This window comes from Aptenodytes forsteri, unplaced genomic scaffold (assembly GCF_000699145.1).
Source record: "Aptenodytes forsteri isolate BGI_AS27 unplaced genomic scaffold, ASM69914v1 Scaffold310, whole genome shotgun sequence".
NCBI classification, from domain to species: domain Eukaryota; kingdom Metazoa; phylum Chordata; class Aves; order Sphenisciformes; family Spheniscidae; genus Aptenodytes; species Aptenodytes forsteri.
Window position 1 is genome coordinate 590,173 of NW_008795680.1, and position 19,740 is coordinate 609,912.

Genomic DNA, 19,740 nt, shown 5'->3' on the forward strand with positions numbered 1-19,740 from the left:
AGCAAGCTGTAATTTTGCCCTAAATTAAGTCCCTCCTTCCTGGTTTCAAAGAATGAAACCACAGGAGGTGGTGTGGACATAGTCTGTCGGATCTTTATGAAATGTTGAAGGCCATAAGCTACAGGTGGGATTTAACTTCCACCAGAATTACTGAAGAGCTAGAAGCAGGAAATTTTCATGATGGTTCCTGTCTCTTAGGATAAACTCGCGTTATCTGATTTATGTTGAGGGGAGTGGAGATCTGCTTGTTTTGCAAGGACTGGGTTAGGTTAAACCTCAAAGACCTGGGGACTCGCAGGAACATACATGACCTCCCTGCAGAGCATGTGTTCTCCACAGCGTGCCCCCAAGTTACAAGAGTTGCAGGATGACTAATTCCTATATGTCAAAACAGGCAGAATCCCTGCCTGAGGCTCCCTTTGTTCCCCAAAACATGAGGCCTGGCCTTACAAAAGACTTGCTTGGAGTCTGCTGTGAACACATGACAAGAAGCCCCTGCCCTGGCTGCGGAGGGGTGGGGTGGGAGTGGAGATTGGAGGAGGCTCCTCAGAGAGGTGCTGACAAATGTTGAGAGCGGTACAGGTGAGATCCTCTGGGGATTGTCAGAGACTTCCTTCCCTCGGACTCCTGAGATTGACTGCGGAGTAGCTGAACTGTCTCCCTTCTGTCCTGTGTTAGTTCCCAGGAACCCCATCTGCAGGTGTTACAGCAGCATCGGCACCTGGCTCTTCCTCAGTAACATTTTTAATGGGACGAACAAAAGGTGTATCCAACAGCCCTTCGGCCCTACCTGTCATTCTGGGACAGCCGCAGCTGGGTGTTCCCACGATCGAGGGCAAGAGAGATGGTTCCCAAAGCTCAGCCAGGAGACTGCCCATCGCTGTCACTGCTTCAACGTAGATAACAACAACTCAAATATCTGGGCACCTTTACAGAAGGCAAACAAGATGGAGGCTATTCCCCGTGAAGCGACACGTAGGCAGAGTCCAGCACAAGAGCAAAGGGACCCAGAGCGCTACTGGATCAGGGAGCAGCCCTGTGGGCATTGTAAAGCTGAGAGGATCCGGCAGTGGCTGTTCCAGCACTTCTTCAAACCTGTGTCACCTCTTCCTTAGAAGAGGATGTCTAGCGAGCCTGTCCGAGGAGAAGGGTCTAGCTGCGATACTTCGTTAGAAGAGGATGTCTAGTGAGCCTGTCCGAGGAGAAGGGTCTAGCTGCAGAGTTGAGCTCCTCTAAGTTCCTGTTCACCCAAGGCTTTTTTCTGCTCCTACCACTTGCTTTCGTGTGAATCTTGCTGCAACCTTAATTTGCTTGAAGCACTGGCTGGCTGGATCTGTATGAAACCATCCCAACTGAAGATTGGGGGAATGCTAGTAACTTCAATAAAGAATATATTTAAACTAGCTGGCTTATATCTAGAAGTGTGTAACTTGTATATAAGAGCGAATTTATAGCATGGCCTTGGCCTAGTCTATCAGAGAGAACTTGTTGCATAGCAGGCAGGACCCAGAGCCTGCGTGCTGTCACCAGAGTGATTATTTCACCTGCTTATTTCACCAGAGTGGTTATTTGTTCAAAATAATCACTCAAATTGAGTATTTTTGCTGGAGCGAGGTCTCTCAGCTGGCTGCCTCTTTGTAACAAGGAGCAGGCTACTAGAAATCTATCAGAGGAAAACCCGTGGCCAAGAGTCTACTGGTAGAGCTCCTCACCCCCAGCGAGAGCTGGGGTGACGGTCAGTTTGACTCTGTTTTCCTCTATCTAGAAAAATGTGTAAAAGGACACCAAGGAGCTTTGTGGGCAAAGCTTTGAAAACTGCTCCTCCCTTACAGGCTTGAATGTGTCAGTGGAAAATATTTTTTTTGGGGTGAAATTGGCCTCCTATCTGTTGGTTGTCTTGAAAGCTCTGATAAATGTGAGAACGTAGTCACATGGAATACAGATATGTTTTATCTGAAAAAGGGTTTCTTAACGAGTCCTGTATAAATTCACCTTTGCTAGGCTGAGTTGAACTTCACATCGAACATGAAGCTGATTTTGATCTTCAGTGCCCTCTTCGGGGCTTCCTTGTGCCTGGAAACTTTTGTTGGGTGAGTTATGCTTTTGTGGAAGGCCTTTCATTTAAGGCCGTATTATCCAGTTGTTGTTTTTCATGATCTTAACTTTACAAAATCTGCTTGGGGCACATTCTTTACATTTTACGACTGACTTGTCTTGTTGCTTTGGTACTCCAGTGTTTGAAGGAACCCCTCTCTACTTTCATTTGGGTTTTCTAAGGAGAAGGGTCTAGCTGCAGAGTTGAGTTCCTAAATTCATGTTCACCCAAGGCTTTGTTTTGGCTTTGACTGTACCCAGGGAGCAGTCTCGAGCCTTGATCTGGAGCTGAACCTCGCTGCAAAGCTCGAGTGTTCAGCTTGACAGATCTGGTCCGGCACAGAGCAGAGCCGAAAGACCAGAACCAGGCTTCAGATCGGAAAGGTCGCTAGCTTCTCTTTGTTTTTGAACATTTTCATTTCTCTTTAAATGCTTAATTCTTTTCAGAGCCTTTTAAGCAATTCAAATCCTTATTTCCAACCATTATATTCTAAAGGTTCATCTGTATGTTGCATTGCAAAATTATCTCCTTCTGGTGTGTTTCCTCACAGTCTTACTGACTGTGTAAGAAACTTAATAGAAGACGATAAAAAACGCAATAGATACTTCCTGAGAAGTAGTACGTGAACACTAGATTCTAGTGAGTAAATCTGTATATGAAGATATAAGGATTAAGAATAAGAAGTAATATACATAGTTTACTAAACCCCTAGGATTTGTAAAGCCAGGAGAAGGTATTTTGATCATTTAATCTGGACTCTGGCATAATGTAGACTGGATTCTCATGAATTCGTTCCTCAGTCACGTCCAGTAGCTGTGGTTAATGACCCTCATCTCTTCACAGAAGAATCCAACCCAGAAATAAAGCTTATGGTGGTGGAGAATCCAATAATAAGTTATTAATGTGGTAAAGTGCCTTCAGTGTTGATTTAATTTGGTCCATCAAAAGAATCTTATTCCTCAGCTTGCCAGACTGAGGAACCTGGTGTTAACGAGCGTCTCTTCTCAGCAGCTGCGGCCACACTAGTAAATAAACGCACACGTAACTGAGCTCATATGCCAAGCCCCTTGTTTACCCTGTCTTAAGATGTGTTTTCCGATTCTGCAGTTATTCATGTCGATTTGCTGAGCCATCTCCATCTTTCAGTACTGCTTGCAGTGGATGCCAGCAGAGCAGCTGGGCCAGGTCAGGGTATGGGACTCCATGGACTTTTGTTCTGCCTCCAACAGTGGCCAAATGCACATGTCTAGGGAAGAGAACGAAAACGAACACACCAAATGCATTAGCCGCCAAATGCCATTTGCAAACGCAGCACTAACGCCTGGCTCATGTGCAGTAAACCCCAGGCTATACAGCTGAGGAGCACATCGGTGCTTTTTGCTACGGCATTGATCCCGGGCTGTACTTCCAGTTGTTAATTCATTATGGCTTCCAGGTTTCCTTCAGGATCCCCCCTGGTTCTCCAGAATAGGATCTACTGTCCCCCAACTGTTGCATTCCCTTATTGTTCATAGATCCTTTTGTCATTTCGTAAAAGCATTGGGGTGGAGGGGACCTCCAGAAGTTTTTAGTCCACCCTCCTGCTCAGAGCAGGGCATGGAGCTGTTTCCCCTTGTTATCATCATCTACCCCTACCGAGAAGAGTTTGTCATTGTTTTGTAACTCCCCCTCAAGTAGTTGTAGGCTGCAATTAGATCAGCCTGAACAAGCCTGAGCTCATCAGCCTGTCCTCGTGGTACTGTTTGCTTGTACCTGTTTTACCAAGCAGCCTGGAACATTGTGTATTTGAACGGGATATATGTTTTTAGTGATCTAAAAACGACGTAGAGACTGTACGTTGTGATCACTGTATGTTGTACAATGCATAGTCTAAGTTAATAGCTGAGGTTACCTCTATAACCGGTGGAGTGAGGTACTTCCAGAAGGTGATTCATTCCATCTGGAATGGTGCGAGCCACCCTCTGATGGTATCGGCTTCTGACAACACAGGGAAGTTTGTGAACAGTCTTTGACTAAACTGGAGAAAGGTGAAATGAATCCCATGTTTAGTGTTTGGTTTGCTTTGTTGTATAGTGCTCCCCAAACATTTGATCATTTGCAAACTCAACCAGAATATTCTTTTTTCTGCAAGCTGTTGACAAAAAATAACTACTAGATGCAAGACTGATCCTTGTAAGCAATTAAAAACTCATCCACTTGATGTCTTGTTTTTGATGAAATCTTAAAAATTGCCATTTAACTAGTTACTGACCTAGTGCACGTGTAGCAGGCTGGCCCTGCAGGTTTTTGGTTGAACTCTTGGGTGACACTAAGTCAACTGCATTAAAGAAGTCCATATCGGTTGGTAGCATGCAAATAATTACCCACCAAATTCATGATCTTAATAACAAGCTCGTTCAACCAGACCCCTTTTTGAGACTGTTTCTGAAGACTTACTGATTTATTGCAGGCACCAGGTTCTCCGAATCAAGACAAGAAATGAGGAGGAGGTTCAGAAGTTACAGCTTTTGGAATCACTGGAACACCTTGGGGTATGTTATTACCACAGAGGCATTTTTTAACATTTCAGACTGGGGTAGGACGTAGCAGGGTGGGGCTTTGCATCGCATTTGGAAGGTTCGTACCATACTGTGGCAGCTGCCATAAATAAATTTACTGTCTCAATACTTGGTGTTTGATCTGCAAGTTCTAGTACCAGCTTGGTATTCAGGAGTGCCTGCATTCATATTTTCTTCCTACTGGGTTTATATCATGTTTGAACCGATCTGCTCTTAGTCTTAGTATCGAAAAGCTTGTCTTTAAAGTGTGGATGCTAATGTTTTTGTACTTGTCTCCCAGCGTTGTGGGAGGAATTTATTAGTTAGTCTACACTGTATTGAAACAGGAAAATAATACACTATGAAGTTCTGGGTTATTACTGTTCTTATTGCCATTGGTGAGAATTTTTATTATCACTTTCTTTAAAAATATTGATTTGAATAGTATAGAAATGAAAATTTAGAAAAGCCCTGCCAAAGGAGAAATAAAAACAATGGGTTTCATATTACCTGATACTGTAATACAGAGCATTTCTTGAAGCTATTTCTGGTGAAAGGGAGAACGGTAAAATAATCATCAGAGAAGACGAAAATTTCCTCTTGCTTATGTGACTGAAGCTCTGAAGTCAGTGAAAATGCTGACTTTAGCCTCCTGCGACCTTTGTTGTTTTTTTGTTTGTTGCATTAACTGATACAAGGTTGTGGTGAGGCCAAGCTAAAGAATGGAACGTGCTGTAAGCATGACGGGGCACAATACTGCAGGAGTCGTTCAATTTGGGAGAAATCAGCATTTCTAAAACTTTAGAAGAGCTGTTTGCAGAACGCTTTCCCCAAACCAAATCCATTTTCCTTTCTCTTTTCAGCTTGATTTCTGGATAAATCCCTCCACCCCTGCCCTCCCTGTGGATGTGCGAATCCCCGCTAACAGTGTCCAAGCAGTCAAAGCCTTCCTGGAGTCCCATGGGATTGAGTACGCCATCCTGATTGAAGACCTGCAGGTAGGCAATGCCATTGGCACATATTTAGATTTTATATCCTTCGGAAACAAATAGTGGTTCACAATCTGGCCTCGTTCATTAACACGGACTCTTCTATACTCTGCTTTCCATGAGGTCGTCCCCTTATTTTTGTAGTCTGTGGATTAATTTCTCGGAGACGATCTGTGGATCACTGCTGCACTGGGAAGCTGTGGAGATCGCTCTGCAGATGCTGTCTGAAACCACGTTGAATAGTGACATCAATAAACTCATAGGCTCCACAGGGCTCCTCTTCTGATAAGCCCTGAGGAATTTTGTGTGGTCTTTTGGCCTCAGACGTTTGGGAATGACAACACTGAAATTACTCATAATTCAGTAAACTGTGTTAAGAGTAGATCAGGGTCCTAATCTGAAAGAACTGCACACCACGGTGTGAGCGAAAAGTCAACTGCTTGGGCACTAATCTGACATTTCTTCATGATCAGTAATCCCAAAAGGGCATCTAAAATAGCATTAACTCAGCAGAAACACTGTCTTTTCCCCCCCCGAAGCTTTCCAACGCTATTCTTGTTCATCTTAAGACGTGTTTAAAACTTAATGCTGACCATTTAAACGCTGGTATTCTTGCCCACTTCGCTACAGATACATTCAGCAGAATCATCTGTTTGCTCCATAGCTGTGGGAAGTTTGGCTCTGGGGCTGGAGTCAATATGCAGCGCCACCGTTTCGTTATTTGAGATAAACATTTGGTCAGAAGTTTGCAAATTAAGCAGGCTTTTCCCAACAGTTGAATATCTTCTTTCAGGTTGTTCTAGATAAAGAAAAGCAAGATATGGCCTACAGTCAACAAAGGGATCGCAGCAGCAACAGCTTCAACTATGGAACTTACCACTCTCTAGATTCCGTGAGTATCTCAGCTTTGGGGGAAGAGGATTCTTTTTTCTGGTCTTTTTTCATGCTGTCTTCAATTTAACATCCTATATTACGATCTAAACTGTCTTTCCAGCTCCTTTTGCCACGTGGTTTTGTTTTTAAATGTATTAATTTTGTGGTCAGCCCAATGAGCCAGTGCTCTCCCTGACAGAGTGTTGGAACAGGCAAGTGTTGATGATACTTTTTCATAAACTCTTCTGCAGAGTTCTGTCAAAACCCTTCCTTCTGACCCTCAAAAGAGATTGAGAGGTAAATGAATCTTGAAAGAGGGAAATATAGGAAACCAGTAGCTATCAAGCAGAGCAGAGGGCAAGGTATTTTTATTACCAGAAGTTCTTAAAGAGGGTTTTGAACTCATTCCCGAAATAAGTAGATCTTGACGGTATAGCAGTCCTTCCTTCTACTTTGTGATGTTAGGAACAGCACTGACTACACTGACATAAGGTGGGATGGGGCTTTGAAGACGTCGTAGTAATGAAGGCAAAAGGAGAGAAAAGTAGATTTCGTCAGGTCCTACCATTGTTCCGGGCAGTACTACACATAAATGTAATGTAAATGTCATCATGACTTTTCATTTCAGATTTATGCAGAACTGGATCATCTTGCATCTGAGTATAGCAACATTGTCAGTAAGCTCCAGATTGGGCAATCCTACGAAAAGCGGCCTTTGTACGTGCTCAAGGTACAGCATATATCACAGAATGTGTGCATACGTATGTGTATTCATATACTAATATACATACGCGTTATAGGTGCAGCACAATTCGGTCCAAAGCATCCCAGTCTATACGGGATGTTCTTGACTAAAAGCTGTCAGTGGGAGTTTTGAAACTTTCTGTTTTGTTTGACAGTTCAGCACCGGAGGAAGCAACCGTCCTGCAATCTGGCTTGATGCCGGTATCCATTCCCGAGAGTGGGTTACCCAAGCGAGTGCAATATGGATAGCTAAAAAGGTCACTTCAGCAGTGATTGATTTTTCTTTTATCTTGTGAATTCCTCTGACTATTTAAAAGTATATCACACCTGTATGTGTTTAGCCAGCTCTGCTAACTCTCCTTCACCCCTCTTAAAACACAGCCGACTCCAGAGAGAGTATGGCAGCTGCCTAGACAAAGAATTGAAAAATGCTGTGTATTGTTAGAACAGCTGGGTTTAGGCAGACGAAATGTAGTAGTTGAGATGAAATTGTTGAGGACTGCAGGGCTGATAGTTACACAAATAACCGAGGACTTTGAGATTAGTTTGCTGCTTCGGTCTGCCGACACAGAGAAACACTGTGTCGTTGGTTACCTTCCACAAAAGTGCCAAAACTTCCAGCTCTATATAAATGAGCATTTAAATTCTGCTGAAAATGGCTAAGCCGCCAAAGCGCAGCGCAGTTGTATATTCCCAAGCTGGCTAATCCATCTCAATCTTAGTGCCAGCCTTGGCCCATTCTCTGGGACAGGCAGGAGAAAATTTTGTTGCCCTCTTCCATTAACTTCCTGTCTTCAGAATAAAATAGTAAAACAGATTCATTGCTCTCTCCAAGCTCCAAGTCTAACGAGGAACAGTTATGGCCAGCAGATAATTAATGTTTCATGTTTGCCTGCCCTGAAAGCCAGACTTGCCTCTGTACCTAGCTGTTAGAGCATAAGCATGCGGGAAAGAAATACGCTGATAATCACGGTGTACCGTATTGTCTCTGCTTAGATTGCCTCCGACTATGGGAAGGATCCATCCCTCACCTCTCTGCTGAACAAAATGGACATTTTCCTGCTGACGGTCTCAAACCCTGATGGATATGTATTCACTCACACCACAGTGAGTAAGCGTGCTGTGTGTCTAAGCTGATTTGGAAAGCTGTCATGCTCTTCCAAGCGAGCAATAAATGCGAGGGAAGTAGGTTCTGATAGTCCATTTCTTAACGCTGTAAGAAGGAGTTACAAAAGAGTTAGGCAGCCAAAGATACTAATTACTTGTCTAACCCGTCTTAACCCTCTGTAAATTTACCAGCCCTTCAATTTTTTGTCCATTGGCCCATCTCAGCAGTCAGCCCATCAGAAATAATCTTAGGCTTGTGCCTAAGATTAGGCACCAGGATCTCTTCCTGGTGAATGGCAACTATTTCTGGGTAGCAGTTTTAATGCAAGGGCTGAGATTTGCTCCTTTTCAAAGCCACAGTGTATGTTTGTTTTAGAATCGCATGTGGCGGAAGACCCGCTCCAAGAATCGAGGCAGTCAATGTGTTGGAGTTGATCCAAACCGGAACTGGGATGCAGGTTTTGGAGGTAGGAATAAAGTTTCTGGATTCTGGTGGTCACTAAGAAGAAAGTTCCCTTTCGTGTTCCCGGATCCTGTTACGCAGGACCAGCAATTGCCTTAATATAAGGGATTCAGAAAGAAAATGGTCAAATAGGATGGTGGCTGTCTTTGTAAAGATAATTTCGCATTGATTAATTGCCAGTGAGCACAAGATGAAGGAAGTAATCTGTATCTTCTAGAAGTAGGTCCCTTGAGTATTCATGCTCTGTCGCTGCTGTTTGAGCATTTATCAGCACTTAAGGCCTTGCCTTTGGCTGGAGACCTGTTCTTAGGAAAGCCCGGCTTTGTGTTGGTCCGCTTTGACCTTTCATGAATGCCAGTTCTTTCAGGTTTGCCTTTGTTCCTCCTTTGCACCAACAGGTCCTGGAGCCAGTAGTAATCCCTGTTCTGACTCTTACCGTGGGCCCAGTGCCAACTCAGAGGTGGAAGTTAAATCTGTTGTCAACTTTATTAAGAATCATGGAAACATCCGGGCCTTCCTCACCCTCCACAGTTACTCTCAGCTCCTGATGTATCCCTATGGCTATAAATGCACTGAACCGGCAGACTATGCTGAGCTGGTGAGACATAATGACTTGGCTTTAGCTTCCTCTGTTCTGTCCAGCCGGTTTTCTGTACTCAAGTATTACAGTGAGATATCGGGATTAAAACAAGAGGTTAAACTCTGCCATCTAGAACAGTAACCATCCGTGAGGGCGAACAAAAACCCGGTGCAATGCAATGCCTTTAAAAGAGAAGTCTTGGTCGTATGCAAACACGTGCCGACCCCACCCATTCTCAGCCCTCTTTGCTCATCCATGTTTCCTTCTTTCTCCTTTAATGACAGCATCACAGCTGTAATATATCTTTGAGGCGATATGAATCTCACAATCGTAATTCAAATGGAAAGGACCTCTGGTGGTCTCTAGTCTAACCCTCTGCTGAAAGCAGGCAGGCTTTGGGGTCAGAGCCGATTTCAAGATCAGATCGGGTTGCTTAGGGTTGAGTTTTGATTGATTGTTTTGATTTGTCTAAAGGCAAATTCCACAGCTTCTTTGAGCCCTTCCTAAAGTTTCCCCACTGTCATGGGGATTTTCTTTTTCCCTAATACCTAAATGCAATTCCCCTTGTGGCAATTTGTTGCCGCTCATCCTTTTTCCCTACACCTCCAAGAAGAGCCTGGCTCTGTTTTCTCTACAACCACCCGTTACGTAGTTGAAGTGAGCACAAAGCTGACCGCTGGCTACTGGAAGATCTCCGACTGCCTTGGGATTTTCTCGTATCTCTTGAACCTTCTCTTGACAAGACGGTCGGTGAGATGAAACACTGGATGATCGGATATAGAAGCTGCTATGATTTAAGTTACCTGCAATGTTGCCTCCCAAAAATACTGTGGAAGTTGTGAGTGCTGTCACTAGTATGAGTAATTAAGAAATGGATTGATTTGGCACTAGTCTATTGGGGGGTGAAAGCAGGCTGTAAAGCAGTTTGGAGATTTCCCTGAGTGTGGTTCAGGTTGGTGAAATCTTAACATTTAGTCTCATTAAGCGTGGCTACTTTCTGACTTGTCCTTCATCTTCTCCTCTCCAGGATGCCTTGGGAAGGGCTGCTGCCAGTTCCATCCAGTCCCTGTACGGCACCACCTTTACAGTGGGGAGCATTTGCACTACTATTTGTGAGTATTTTGCTAGTCTGAGCTTTTATGGGCTGTCCCAGGGCAACAGTCTTTGTCCCCCCTCCCCAAGGTCTCTCCCTCTTGGAAGCAGCGATGCTTCTGTAGAGTGACACCACCAGTCAAACATCGGAGATGAGTGTTCACGTAAAAACCTAATACTTGTCCCTCACAAATATAAAAAGCAGGACAGCAGAACTCAAATCAGTCCTCTGTTCACCCTTCTGGCTCTTCTCCCGTTCTCTTTCAGACCAAGCCAGTGGAGGCAGCATTGACTGGAGCTACGATTACGGCATCAAATACTCTTTTGCCTTTGAGCTGCGAGACACGGGTCGCTATGGTTTCCTCCTGCCAGCCAGCCAAATTATCCCAACTGCAGAGGAGACCTGGCTGGGTCTGAAAAAAATCATGGAGCACGTGCGAGACAATCCGTACTAAAAGCCGGGGTGGGAATCGGCTGCCTGTAGCAGCGAGCTCATAAATCCTCTCCCCTTGGTGTGCTTGAGACACCTGTAATGATGTGGCACCCGGCTGAATAAAAACCCTGTGCGCGTTCTTCCTACAGCAATACATGCCTGTGTATAAAAGATGTTTCGTGCTTGTCTTGTTCACTGCATCGCTGTGTGCGTGGTAGACCCTTTAGAAGGTGTCACAGATTTTAGGACTTGGTTGCGGTCCCCCTCAATGAGACACAGTAGGAACAGTTGACAAGAGGAGGATGGAAGATGTGAGCATGTGTGTGGCTATTGAGATGTCAGAGTGACCTCTGGTGAGATGAAGAGAGCAGGCCTCTTCCCACCCGGATAAACAAGAAGTCAGCTGAGGGACTTGCGTCGGTGCAGAGGCTGAGGGGAGATTAAATCTGGGGAGGTGTGCTGGGAAAGGAGGAGGTGCTTGTCCCCTAGCTCGTGACTGCCGCAAACTGTCCTGCCTTGTGCCCTCTGCAGCTCCGTCCCTATTAGTAAATGCAAAATGCATTTGCTCCGAGCAATGCCAGCCCTTAGCAGTGTCTTGTACTCCTGCAAACCTCCCTGCCCACGCAGTAACCCCCTCCTCACAACCAGCCCGGGCTCCCAGGGGGGTGAGGGTGCAGGTTTGGTAAAGGATTTCTGAAATTTGTGGGTTGAAAGTGGGGTGAACTCTTCAGAGCTGCTGAAGCACTTGAATGATAAACGAGATCGTCTGGAAAATTAATTGCTCCGCTGCTGCAGCATAGCTACAGCTGGGGGGATTGGTCGAGCCTGCCTTACGCTCCGCTCCGGTAGCGTCTAGTGGCTGTTTAGAGAGGACAGGGAAGAATTTCTTTTTTTGTGCGTAACAGCTCCGTGTTGCTGCTCTTGTGAACCTGGGGGCTCTGACAGAGCTCGCTTCTGGGGACGGAACGGGCTGGTGCAGAGGGCCTGATGTTAAGCAGCGTAATCCGGGCTGTGAGACTGATTAAAGGAATTTAATTTCCTTTAACGGGCCTCAGGATGCTGCCAGGCCACTGACCGCTCTCTGTGTGTGTGTGTGTGTGTGTGTCTGTGTGCGTCCGTCTGTCCGTCCCCTGGCCTAATGTCCCCATATATTTGTCCTGCCCCTTTTCTCCCTCCCACATTTGCCCAGGGGGCACGGTTAGAGGGAGGCTGGAGGTGGGAGGGCGCCTGCTCTCATCCAGCACGGCCAGTCCGCGGTCCCTCAAGAGCCTGCCTCCCTCGTTCTGTTGTTCAGCCTGCTAATTTCTTGGGGATTAAGAGCAAACAGCTCAGGGCCGTGCACGGGGGCCACCGAAGGATCAGAGATTAGCAATCCCCGCTGCTGTTGCGGTGATTATCAAGTCTAACAGGTTTATCTCGAAGTCCTGTGATCCCCCCAGCAGCTGGTGAGTTACTCACTCCTCCGTGAGCTTGGCAGGAGAGCAAACACACCTGCCGCAGCGGGTAAAACGTTAGTTCGGACTCAAAGGACACGAGGCTTTTGGCAGGGAAAGAAAGGTGAAGGTGCAGCTGAGGCATCGGGAAGCACCACGTGGGTTTATTTTTGGGTTAAGTGGGGCTGTTTTGGAAAGCAAACCCGAGCACGGGGCAGCCGGTGCTCCCCGCATGTGTCCCTGTCCCCTCCACTCACGACCCCATCCGGTGGCACCTGTTTCCCAAACTGACCCACCCTTCCAAAATCCCATCCTCCAAAATCCCATCCTCCAGCCAGCGATACAAGTACCGCTGGCAAAACTCCGCCGACGGGGAGGGCCCAGGGCACATGGTTGGCTCCTGGATCCGTCCGACCTGCTGCCACCGGAGCGGGGACCTTGTGGCAAGTGGTGGGCAGGAGCTGCAGAGCCTGAGGAGCCTCGGCTGGGGTTGTAGACCTGTGGCCTTGCCCTGGCTTTGAAGCTCCATCCAACCATCCAGGTCTTGAGGCCACCTGGACCCTCTTCTTGCATGTGGCTTGATGACAACTGCATCCAGTTTTTGGACCCCTGGCACCAAAGAGACCTGGAGCAGGACCGATGGAGGCCACCAGGAGGAACAGGAGGATGTGTCCCATGATGGGATACTGACGGAGATGGGCTGGTTTGGCCTGGAGATGAGTCAGCTTTGGGGTGGGGGGACCTGACAGGGACCCTCCTGTCCCTTTGAAGAGGTTATTGAGAAAATGGAGCCAAGCTTTTCACTACAAGGCGTGATGGGAGAGACAATGGCATCAGCTGAAGCGAGAGAGAGCCAGGCTGGACATAGAAAAATGCTTTTCCACCAGAAGGACAGTCCAGCAGTGGGACACGTCCCCCAGAGGGGCTGTGCAGCCTCCATCCTTGGAGGACTCCAAGACCCAACGTGGAGGGACTTGGTTTGCCCCCAGAGCTGACCTTGCTTTGTCTGGAAGGTCGGATACAGACCTCCTGCAGTCCCTTCCCACCTCAACTACCCCATGATCCTGCCTCAATGAGGACCTCTACCCTGGCACCACCAGCCAGGACCAGCTCACCATCACCACCAGTTCCGCATTATGAAGTCGCAACGGACCCCCCCCCAACCACGGCACCTTCCCCGCGGCACACCCTGCTGTCGGCGCAACCAGAAAGGCGACCTGGTTTTAATGGGAAAAAAACCCCATGGTTAGAAGATGTCTGCTAAAAAACTGACTGAGATGATGTCTGCCAGCCTGGGAACCCAGCCCAGGAACCTGGAGCATCCTTGACAAGCGCGGGCGGGAGCTCGGGGCCATCGTAGATAAGCGCACAACAAAGACACTGCTATAACCTGGGGAACAAAGACTCTGCTATAACCTGGGGAACAAAGAAACCACTATGACAAACTGACCTCCTAAGACAGCAGAAGTCAGCAACGGCTGCTCCAGGGGCTGCTGTCCTGCGCCCACTCATGTATCCACGCCAAAGACGTAAAAATAACTCGCTTTCTACCCAAAAACGAGCCCCTCTTTCTCCCTCTCCGAGAATTACCCCCCCAGGTGAACGTCCCTGTGCGACCCCTCGGACCCTCGCCGGGGATGCCTGGCTCCGGGCTCCGTGACGCCCATCGTCTTCGAAGTGAGACTTCATCCACTGTCGACTGGCCCCGCTCCTGGGAGCGGTTTGATGAACGGCACTGGTAATAATTTGAATGATATATTTTGAATTTTATAGATATATACGTGTGTGTGTGTGTGTGTGTGCATATGAGTAATTAATCATAAAAATATATATATGTTTATATACTTGCTTTTCTGCTAGTAATTTTGTGGTAACTTGTAATATACACTTGCTTTACTAATCATAATTATACCTGACTTACTAACAGTAATCTGTAATAAAGAAATGAATGGAAACAAAGCGCCTTTGTGTCCTTGTGTACTCTGGGGTCCTATGACCCCACCGTCGCCACCGTCCCAACGCCTGTGGGTTGGGTGGTGACTGTGACCATGACACCTACTCGCACCAAGCTGGGTGCCTGGGCACGCATCCTCCCCAGCCGCCCGCGGCAGGACCCGAGTGCTGAAGAAGACGTTATCAGATCCTCCCTAATTTGGCTGCTCTTTCGTTGACTTCGCCAAATAAAGCAAACATTTGGGCTCCCGGGAGCCGTTCCTGGCTTATCTGTTTGTCGCTGCCGGCTCCGTGGGGACAGCAGATGTGGCCTTGGTGAGAAGGTCCACGAGTGCCCCCCGGAGCACTATATAGGGGGCTATAAATTCCCTCGGGGGCTGAGGCTCATCTGCGTCCGCTCGCCATGAAGATCCTCCCGGTCTTTGCCGCCCTCGTGGCAGCCGCCTGCAGCGAGCAGCTTTTCGTGGGGTGAGTCCTGCCAAAAGCAGGGGGTGGTGGGGCACCCTGGTTGGGGACGGGGACCGGGGTGAGAGATGCCTGGCTCCGTCCGCCCTCCTTTGGGGTCAATGAGAAGGGCGACAGCCCGAAGGAGGGAAATCTGTCAGCTTTTGCCACGTGGACACCAGGAAAGGTGTGGTTTCACCCCAGATTTGGAGGGAGGTTTTGAGCACCCTCCTGGCTGCTGCAGAGGGTAGAAATCAGGGGATGCTAAATCCTGAGAGCATCACCCCGAGCTTTTGCAGGGGAAGGACTGAACGGAGATGGGGAAAACTTGCTGCTGGGGAAGGAGAGCATTGTCTTCTCTGCTGGGGGCTGTACCCGTCCCCGAGGGAGCCCAGCTGGGCTGGAGCAGAGGCTATGTTAGGAAATGTCTATTTGTTAGATATTTCCTAACATTTTGGGAGCTCTCGTGATCAAAGGAAGGATGGAGACCACCATGGGCCGTCCGGCACTTGCTCTTTTTCCCATTGCGGCTGTTCTGAACCTGCATTTTTCGCTCTCGACACCAAACCCCCAACAACTGATGCACTTTCCAACCCACCGAACCGGTGCAGACCTTTCACAGCCTCCACCCAGCCCATGATGGGGCCACGTCAGCCCTGGAGGCTCAGCTCCTGCCCCCCCCCCCCCCGCATGCGCTGATGGCTCTGCCTCCCTGCAGGGACCAGGTTCTCCGCATCACGGCCAGCGACGAGGAGCAGATCACCCTGCTCAGGGTGCTGGGCGAGCAGGCAGAGCTGCAGGTGAGCTGCGATGGGGCCCCGAGCATCCCCCGGTGTGAAACAGAGAACCTGGTGACATCAGGGCTCCCTCCTTTTTTTGGCCTCATATCCAATTTTCCTTCCCATTTTGGATAAGTATAATTTATAGCTATATAAATATAATATTTAGCTTAGGGCACCTTGAGCCCTCCTGTTTCAGGCGAAGCGAGAACACCCCGGCCACTGCAGCATCGTGGTTCCCAGGCTGAGTAAATGTCTGGTAAATGACAGGTCTAAAATGTCATTGCCTTTTTTTTTTGGCTTGAATTACGACACAACTCTGCTCCCGCTGCGTTTGCCCTGGTTGCTTTGCAGGGTGAATCCCGGTGAAAAACTTAAGCAGTGGGAGCAGCAGGAGGGAGATGGGTGGTGGGGAACAGCATCTGCACCGCAGAGCTGATCTAAGGAGATACCCCTACAAAATTAGAGTAAAACCAGCACGCGGTGACCCCGGCGTCTCATTGTGTCTGCTCTAATCACAAATACTCATCATTAAAAGGGACGTTTGCAGCCAACAAGCAACCTGGGCTGAAACATGTTTCTGTAGAAGAGCCATCGAGTGAGGCAAAGGGACCCTGACCCATCCTGGTACCCATGTGTGTCCCAAAACTTGTCCAAAGACCTTTCTAGATCCTTCATTGGAAACTCTTATGAGACCCCCTTTTGGTGCTGGGGATGGGTCACCATTAATGGATGAGCACCAGCACGAGGTGGGGCCGAGCTCTCTCCTCTCCTCCACACCAGGTTGACTTTTGGCGTCATCCCACCAGCCCCGGCCAACCAGCCGACCTGCGGGTGCCCTTCCCCAGCCTCCAAGCAGTCAAAATCTTCCTGGAGTCCAACAGCATTTCCTACAGCATCATGATCGAGGACGTGCAGGTAAGAAGGGCTGCGGCGGGGAGTGGGATGAGCTCCCATGGCTCAGTCCCAACAGAAGACCCAGAAAGTTGGAAACCATGAGGACGTGGAAGAAAAACCCAACCCCCTGCTCCTTCCAGCCTGTTTGATGGTTTTTTTTTCCCCTCCTAAACAGGAATTATTGGATGAGGAAAAGAAAACCATGACAAAGTCCAGGAGGGTAGAGAGAAGCACCAGCACGTTCGATTTTGCCTCCTACCACACGATAGACGAGGTACTTTTTGCTCTGCAGCGCATTCACTTCATCTTGCTGGGGTCATGCTCAGCCCGTGCCACGGTTACATCCATGCAGTGACATTCGTGGTGGCAGCGAGACCCCCCTGGGACATGTCTCTCCTCCTTGAGCGGAAGTTTTAGCTGAGCCAGGAGACCAGGCATCCCTCCACGTGCAGCGTGGCCTCTCCTGGCACCTCCCTGCCTCACTGGAAGACATCTTCAACTTCATTTTGGGGGTCAAACCCTGTGCTTGGAGCCCAGCGGGTGGCTGATGGAGGCTGTGATGGTGTTGGGGGATCTCAGAGCTTTTTTCCCCCACCGTTCATTCTGCTTTTGCAAAAGCCTTTGCGATGTGCGCCTCCCTGCTTGCACAGAGGTCCAAGCACCTGGTCTTCTCCAGGGACGCACCAGATCTTCTCCAGGGAAGCTCTGCATGTTGCATCTGGTGCTGGATACCCTAAAAACCAAAAGGAAAGCCAAGGTGAGCCTCGTGACCCAGCAACTCCTCCTTTCAGATCTATTACTGGATGGACATGCTGGTGGACGATCATCCCAGCCTCGTGAGCAAGATCCAGATCGGGCAGAGCTATGAGAACAGACCCCTGTATGTGCTGAAGGTGGGTACCGGGGGCACCCTCACCTTGCCCTGCCCCGGGAGGATGCAGGGCTGAAATTCCCCCCCCATCTCCGCGCAGTTCAGCACCGGGGGATCAAATCGGTCAGCCATCTGGCTGGACACCGGCATCCACTCACGGGAATGGATCACCCAAGCTACTGGCATCTGGACGGCCAACAAGGTAACCATGTGTCCTGGGACGTGGGACCCCAATTCTTACCCCAGCCCTTTTTTAACACCTCCCTGCGGCACCGCTCAGTCGCATCCCTCATCCCCGAGGGGCACCGAGGCAGCTCCCGCTCCCCTCCCCGCACAGATCGCCAAGGAGTATGGCCAGGACCCCTCCGTCACCGCCATCCTGGACAGCATGGACATCTTCTTCGAGATAGTCACCAACCCCGATGGCTTTGCCTTCACCCACAGCTCCGTGAGTGCGGGGACACTGCAGGGGGAACTTGTCCCGGCACTTAGCTCTGGCAACTGTGGCTGGCCGCGGTTTTTGGGTGGGGAGGTATGTCTCTTCCCATGTGGGACAGCGAGTGGTTGGAGGTGGTTTCCTCCCATCCCCAGAGATGCTTGGGCAGGAGGGCATTATCTGTCCCCCAAGGAGGGGGGGCGGGATTCACATCCCTGTGATGGTCTCGCCCCCGTCTGCTCCTAGAACCGCATGTGGCGCAAGACGAGGTCCATCAACACCAGCTCCCACTGTGTCGGCGTGGACCCCAACCGAAACTGGGACGCGGGCTTTGGAGGTGAGAGCCGGGCCACTGGGTCCCCACACCGGGCATCGCTCATGCCTCAAAGCATTGAAGCTTCTTGCTAGAGGGGAGAAACCTGGGGGGGCTAGAAACCCTTCCCCGGGGCAGCCTCTCTGCACGGTGCCTCCTCTACCGTGCCCCAGGCTCTGGCTCCAGCAGCAACCCCTGCTCTGAGACCTACCGCGGCCCTTACGCCCACTCGGAGAGAGAAGTGAAAGCCATCGTGGACTTCATCCGCGGCCACGGGAACATGAAATCGGTCATCTCCATCCACAGCTACTCCCAGATGCTGCTTTTCCCCTACGGCTACAAGAGAGCGCCTGCGCCCAACTACCAGGAACTGGTGAGATGGCCCCAAAATGTAGACATGGGGCAGCAACTGCCAGCCTTGCTGGAATAGTCAGGTTGGATCATCCCAGGACCCTCCCTGCTCCTCTCGTTAGAGGCAACCTGCACTTTGAAGCCCATCACCTGGTTCTTGGAGGGAGGGCGATCGCAAGACGTACCTCCCATCCATCAAAAATTACGGATGTTTTGGGGAAAAGCAAGAGCAGAGGGGTTGGGAAATGATGCTGGGCTCTAGACCCTGCCGCCCCGGCGTTTCTGCTGCCCCAGGGTCTTGGGTCCACCAGGTCTCACCGCTTTTGGGCTCTCCCTTGCAGAATGAACTGGCTAAAAAGGCGGTGAGCGACTTGGCCGCCGTGTATGGGACGAAATACACCTACGGCAGCGTCGTGGACACCATCTGTAAGTGTCCCTTCCCCTTCCCGCGGCATCGCGTCCACCATGAGCACTCAGCTTTGGGATCGCATCTCCCCTCCTCTCCCCGCAGACATGGCAGATGGCACCACCATCGACTGGGCCTACGACAACGGGGTGAAATATTCCTTCACGTTCGAGCTGAGGGACACAGGACGCTACGGCTTCCTCCTGCCCAGCAGCCAGATCATCCCCACCGCTACCGAGACCTGGCCGGCGCTGCTGGATATCATGATCCACGTCCTGGAGCATCCGTACTGAACCCAGCACCTCCCTGGTGATGTCCCCTCATCTCAATAAATAATCCTGAAGACTCTTTATAGTTTAAGGCTGGCACCTTTATTTTTTCACGCTAAACTTCAAAAAAAAAAAACCAGTGAAAAAGGATTCCCAGCCCTGCAGATGTTTATTCCCCCCTCGTGGCTTTGGCCCTACAAGTCCCCGTCCTTTGGGCCCAACAGTCCTGAAGGACCTGGGAGGGGATGGGTGGTTTTTGGGCAACCAACCCCAAATTTGTGGGTTTTTGGGCAGCATCGCTCCATCGTCCCTTCCCCGGGGGCTGGGAGGAGGGACAGCGGGCACTCTCAGGGACATCGCTGGGTGCAAAGTGCTTTCAGGCGTTTGCTATTTTATTTTTGCCACCTGGGATGACCGTCACCCGCTCTGACCTCTGTCCCACGCTGAGCTTTAAACCAACTCCCCCACCACCATCACCACCGACTGGGCCACAGTTTAGGTCCCCATCTCACCGAGCCCCCCGTGCGAAAATCTTCATCTCGCGCCTTCTCGACCCAATTTTACCCTTTTCCTCCCCGCAGCTCTGAGCTGCAGCCGGCGCCGTGGGTGGTGGGATTTTGGCACCTCCCTGCCTCTCACCCCGCTGGCAGGTGACTCACCGACGGCCCTGGCCGG

The 19,740-nt window shown here is 49.5% G+C and overlaps 2 protein-coding genes across 2 annotated transcripts; both read left to right on the plus strand.

Annotated features, from left to right (window-relative positions):
• Positions 1-2,019: 2,019 nt before the first annotated feature.
• On the plus strand, positions 2,020-11,053 carry LOC103901735 (carboxypeptidase A2). Its single transcript, XM_009282662.2, has 11 exons — positions 2,020-2,090; positions 4,545-4,626; positions 5,496-5,630; positions 6,415-6,513; positions 7,123-7,224; positions 7,394-7,495; positions 8,235-8,345; positions 8,722-8,812; positions 9,207-9,406; positions 10,416-10,500; positions 10,748-11,053. The coding sequence occupies exons 1-11, from the start codon at positions 2,026-2,028 to the stop codon at positions 10,933-10,935; spliced, it is 1,260 nt and encodes a 419-aa protein (XP_009280937.1). The 5' UTR covers positions 2,020-2,025; the 3' UTR covers positions 10,936-11,053.
• Positions 11,054-14,702: 3,649 nt separating this feature from the next.
• Positions 14,703-19,089, plus strand: LOC103901736 (carboxypeptidase A1). The gene is made up of 11 exons (XM_009282664.1): positions 14,703-14,767; positions 15,462-15,543; positions 16,306-16,440; positions 16,595-16,693; positions 17,211-17,312; positions 17,391-17,492; positions 17,628-17,738; positions 17,973-18,063; positions 18,213-18,412; positions 18,732-18,816; positions 18,902-19,089. The coding sequence occupies exons 1-11, from the start codon at positions 14,703-14,705 to the stop codon at positions 19,087-19,089; spliced, it is 1,260 nt and encodes a 419-aa protein (XP_009280939.1).
• Positions 19,090-19,740: the final 651 nt, after the last annotated feature.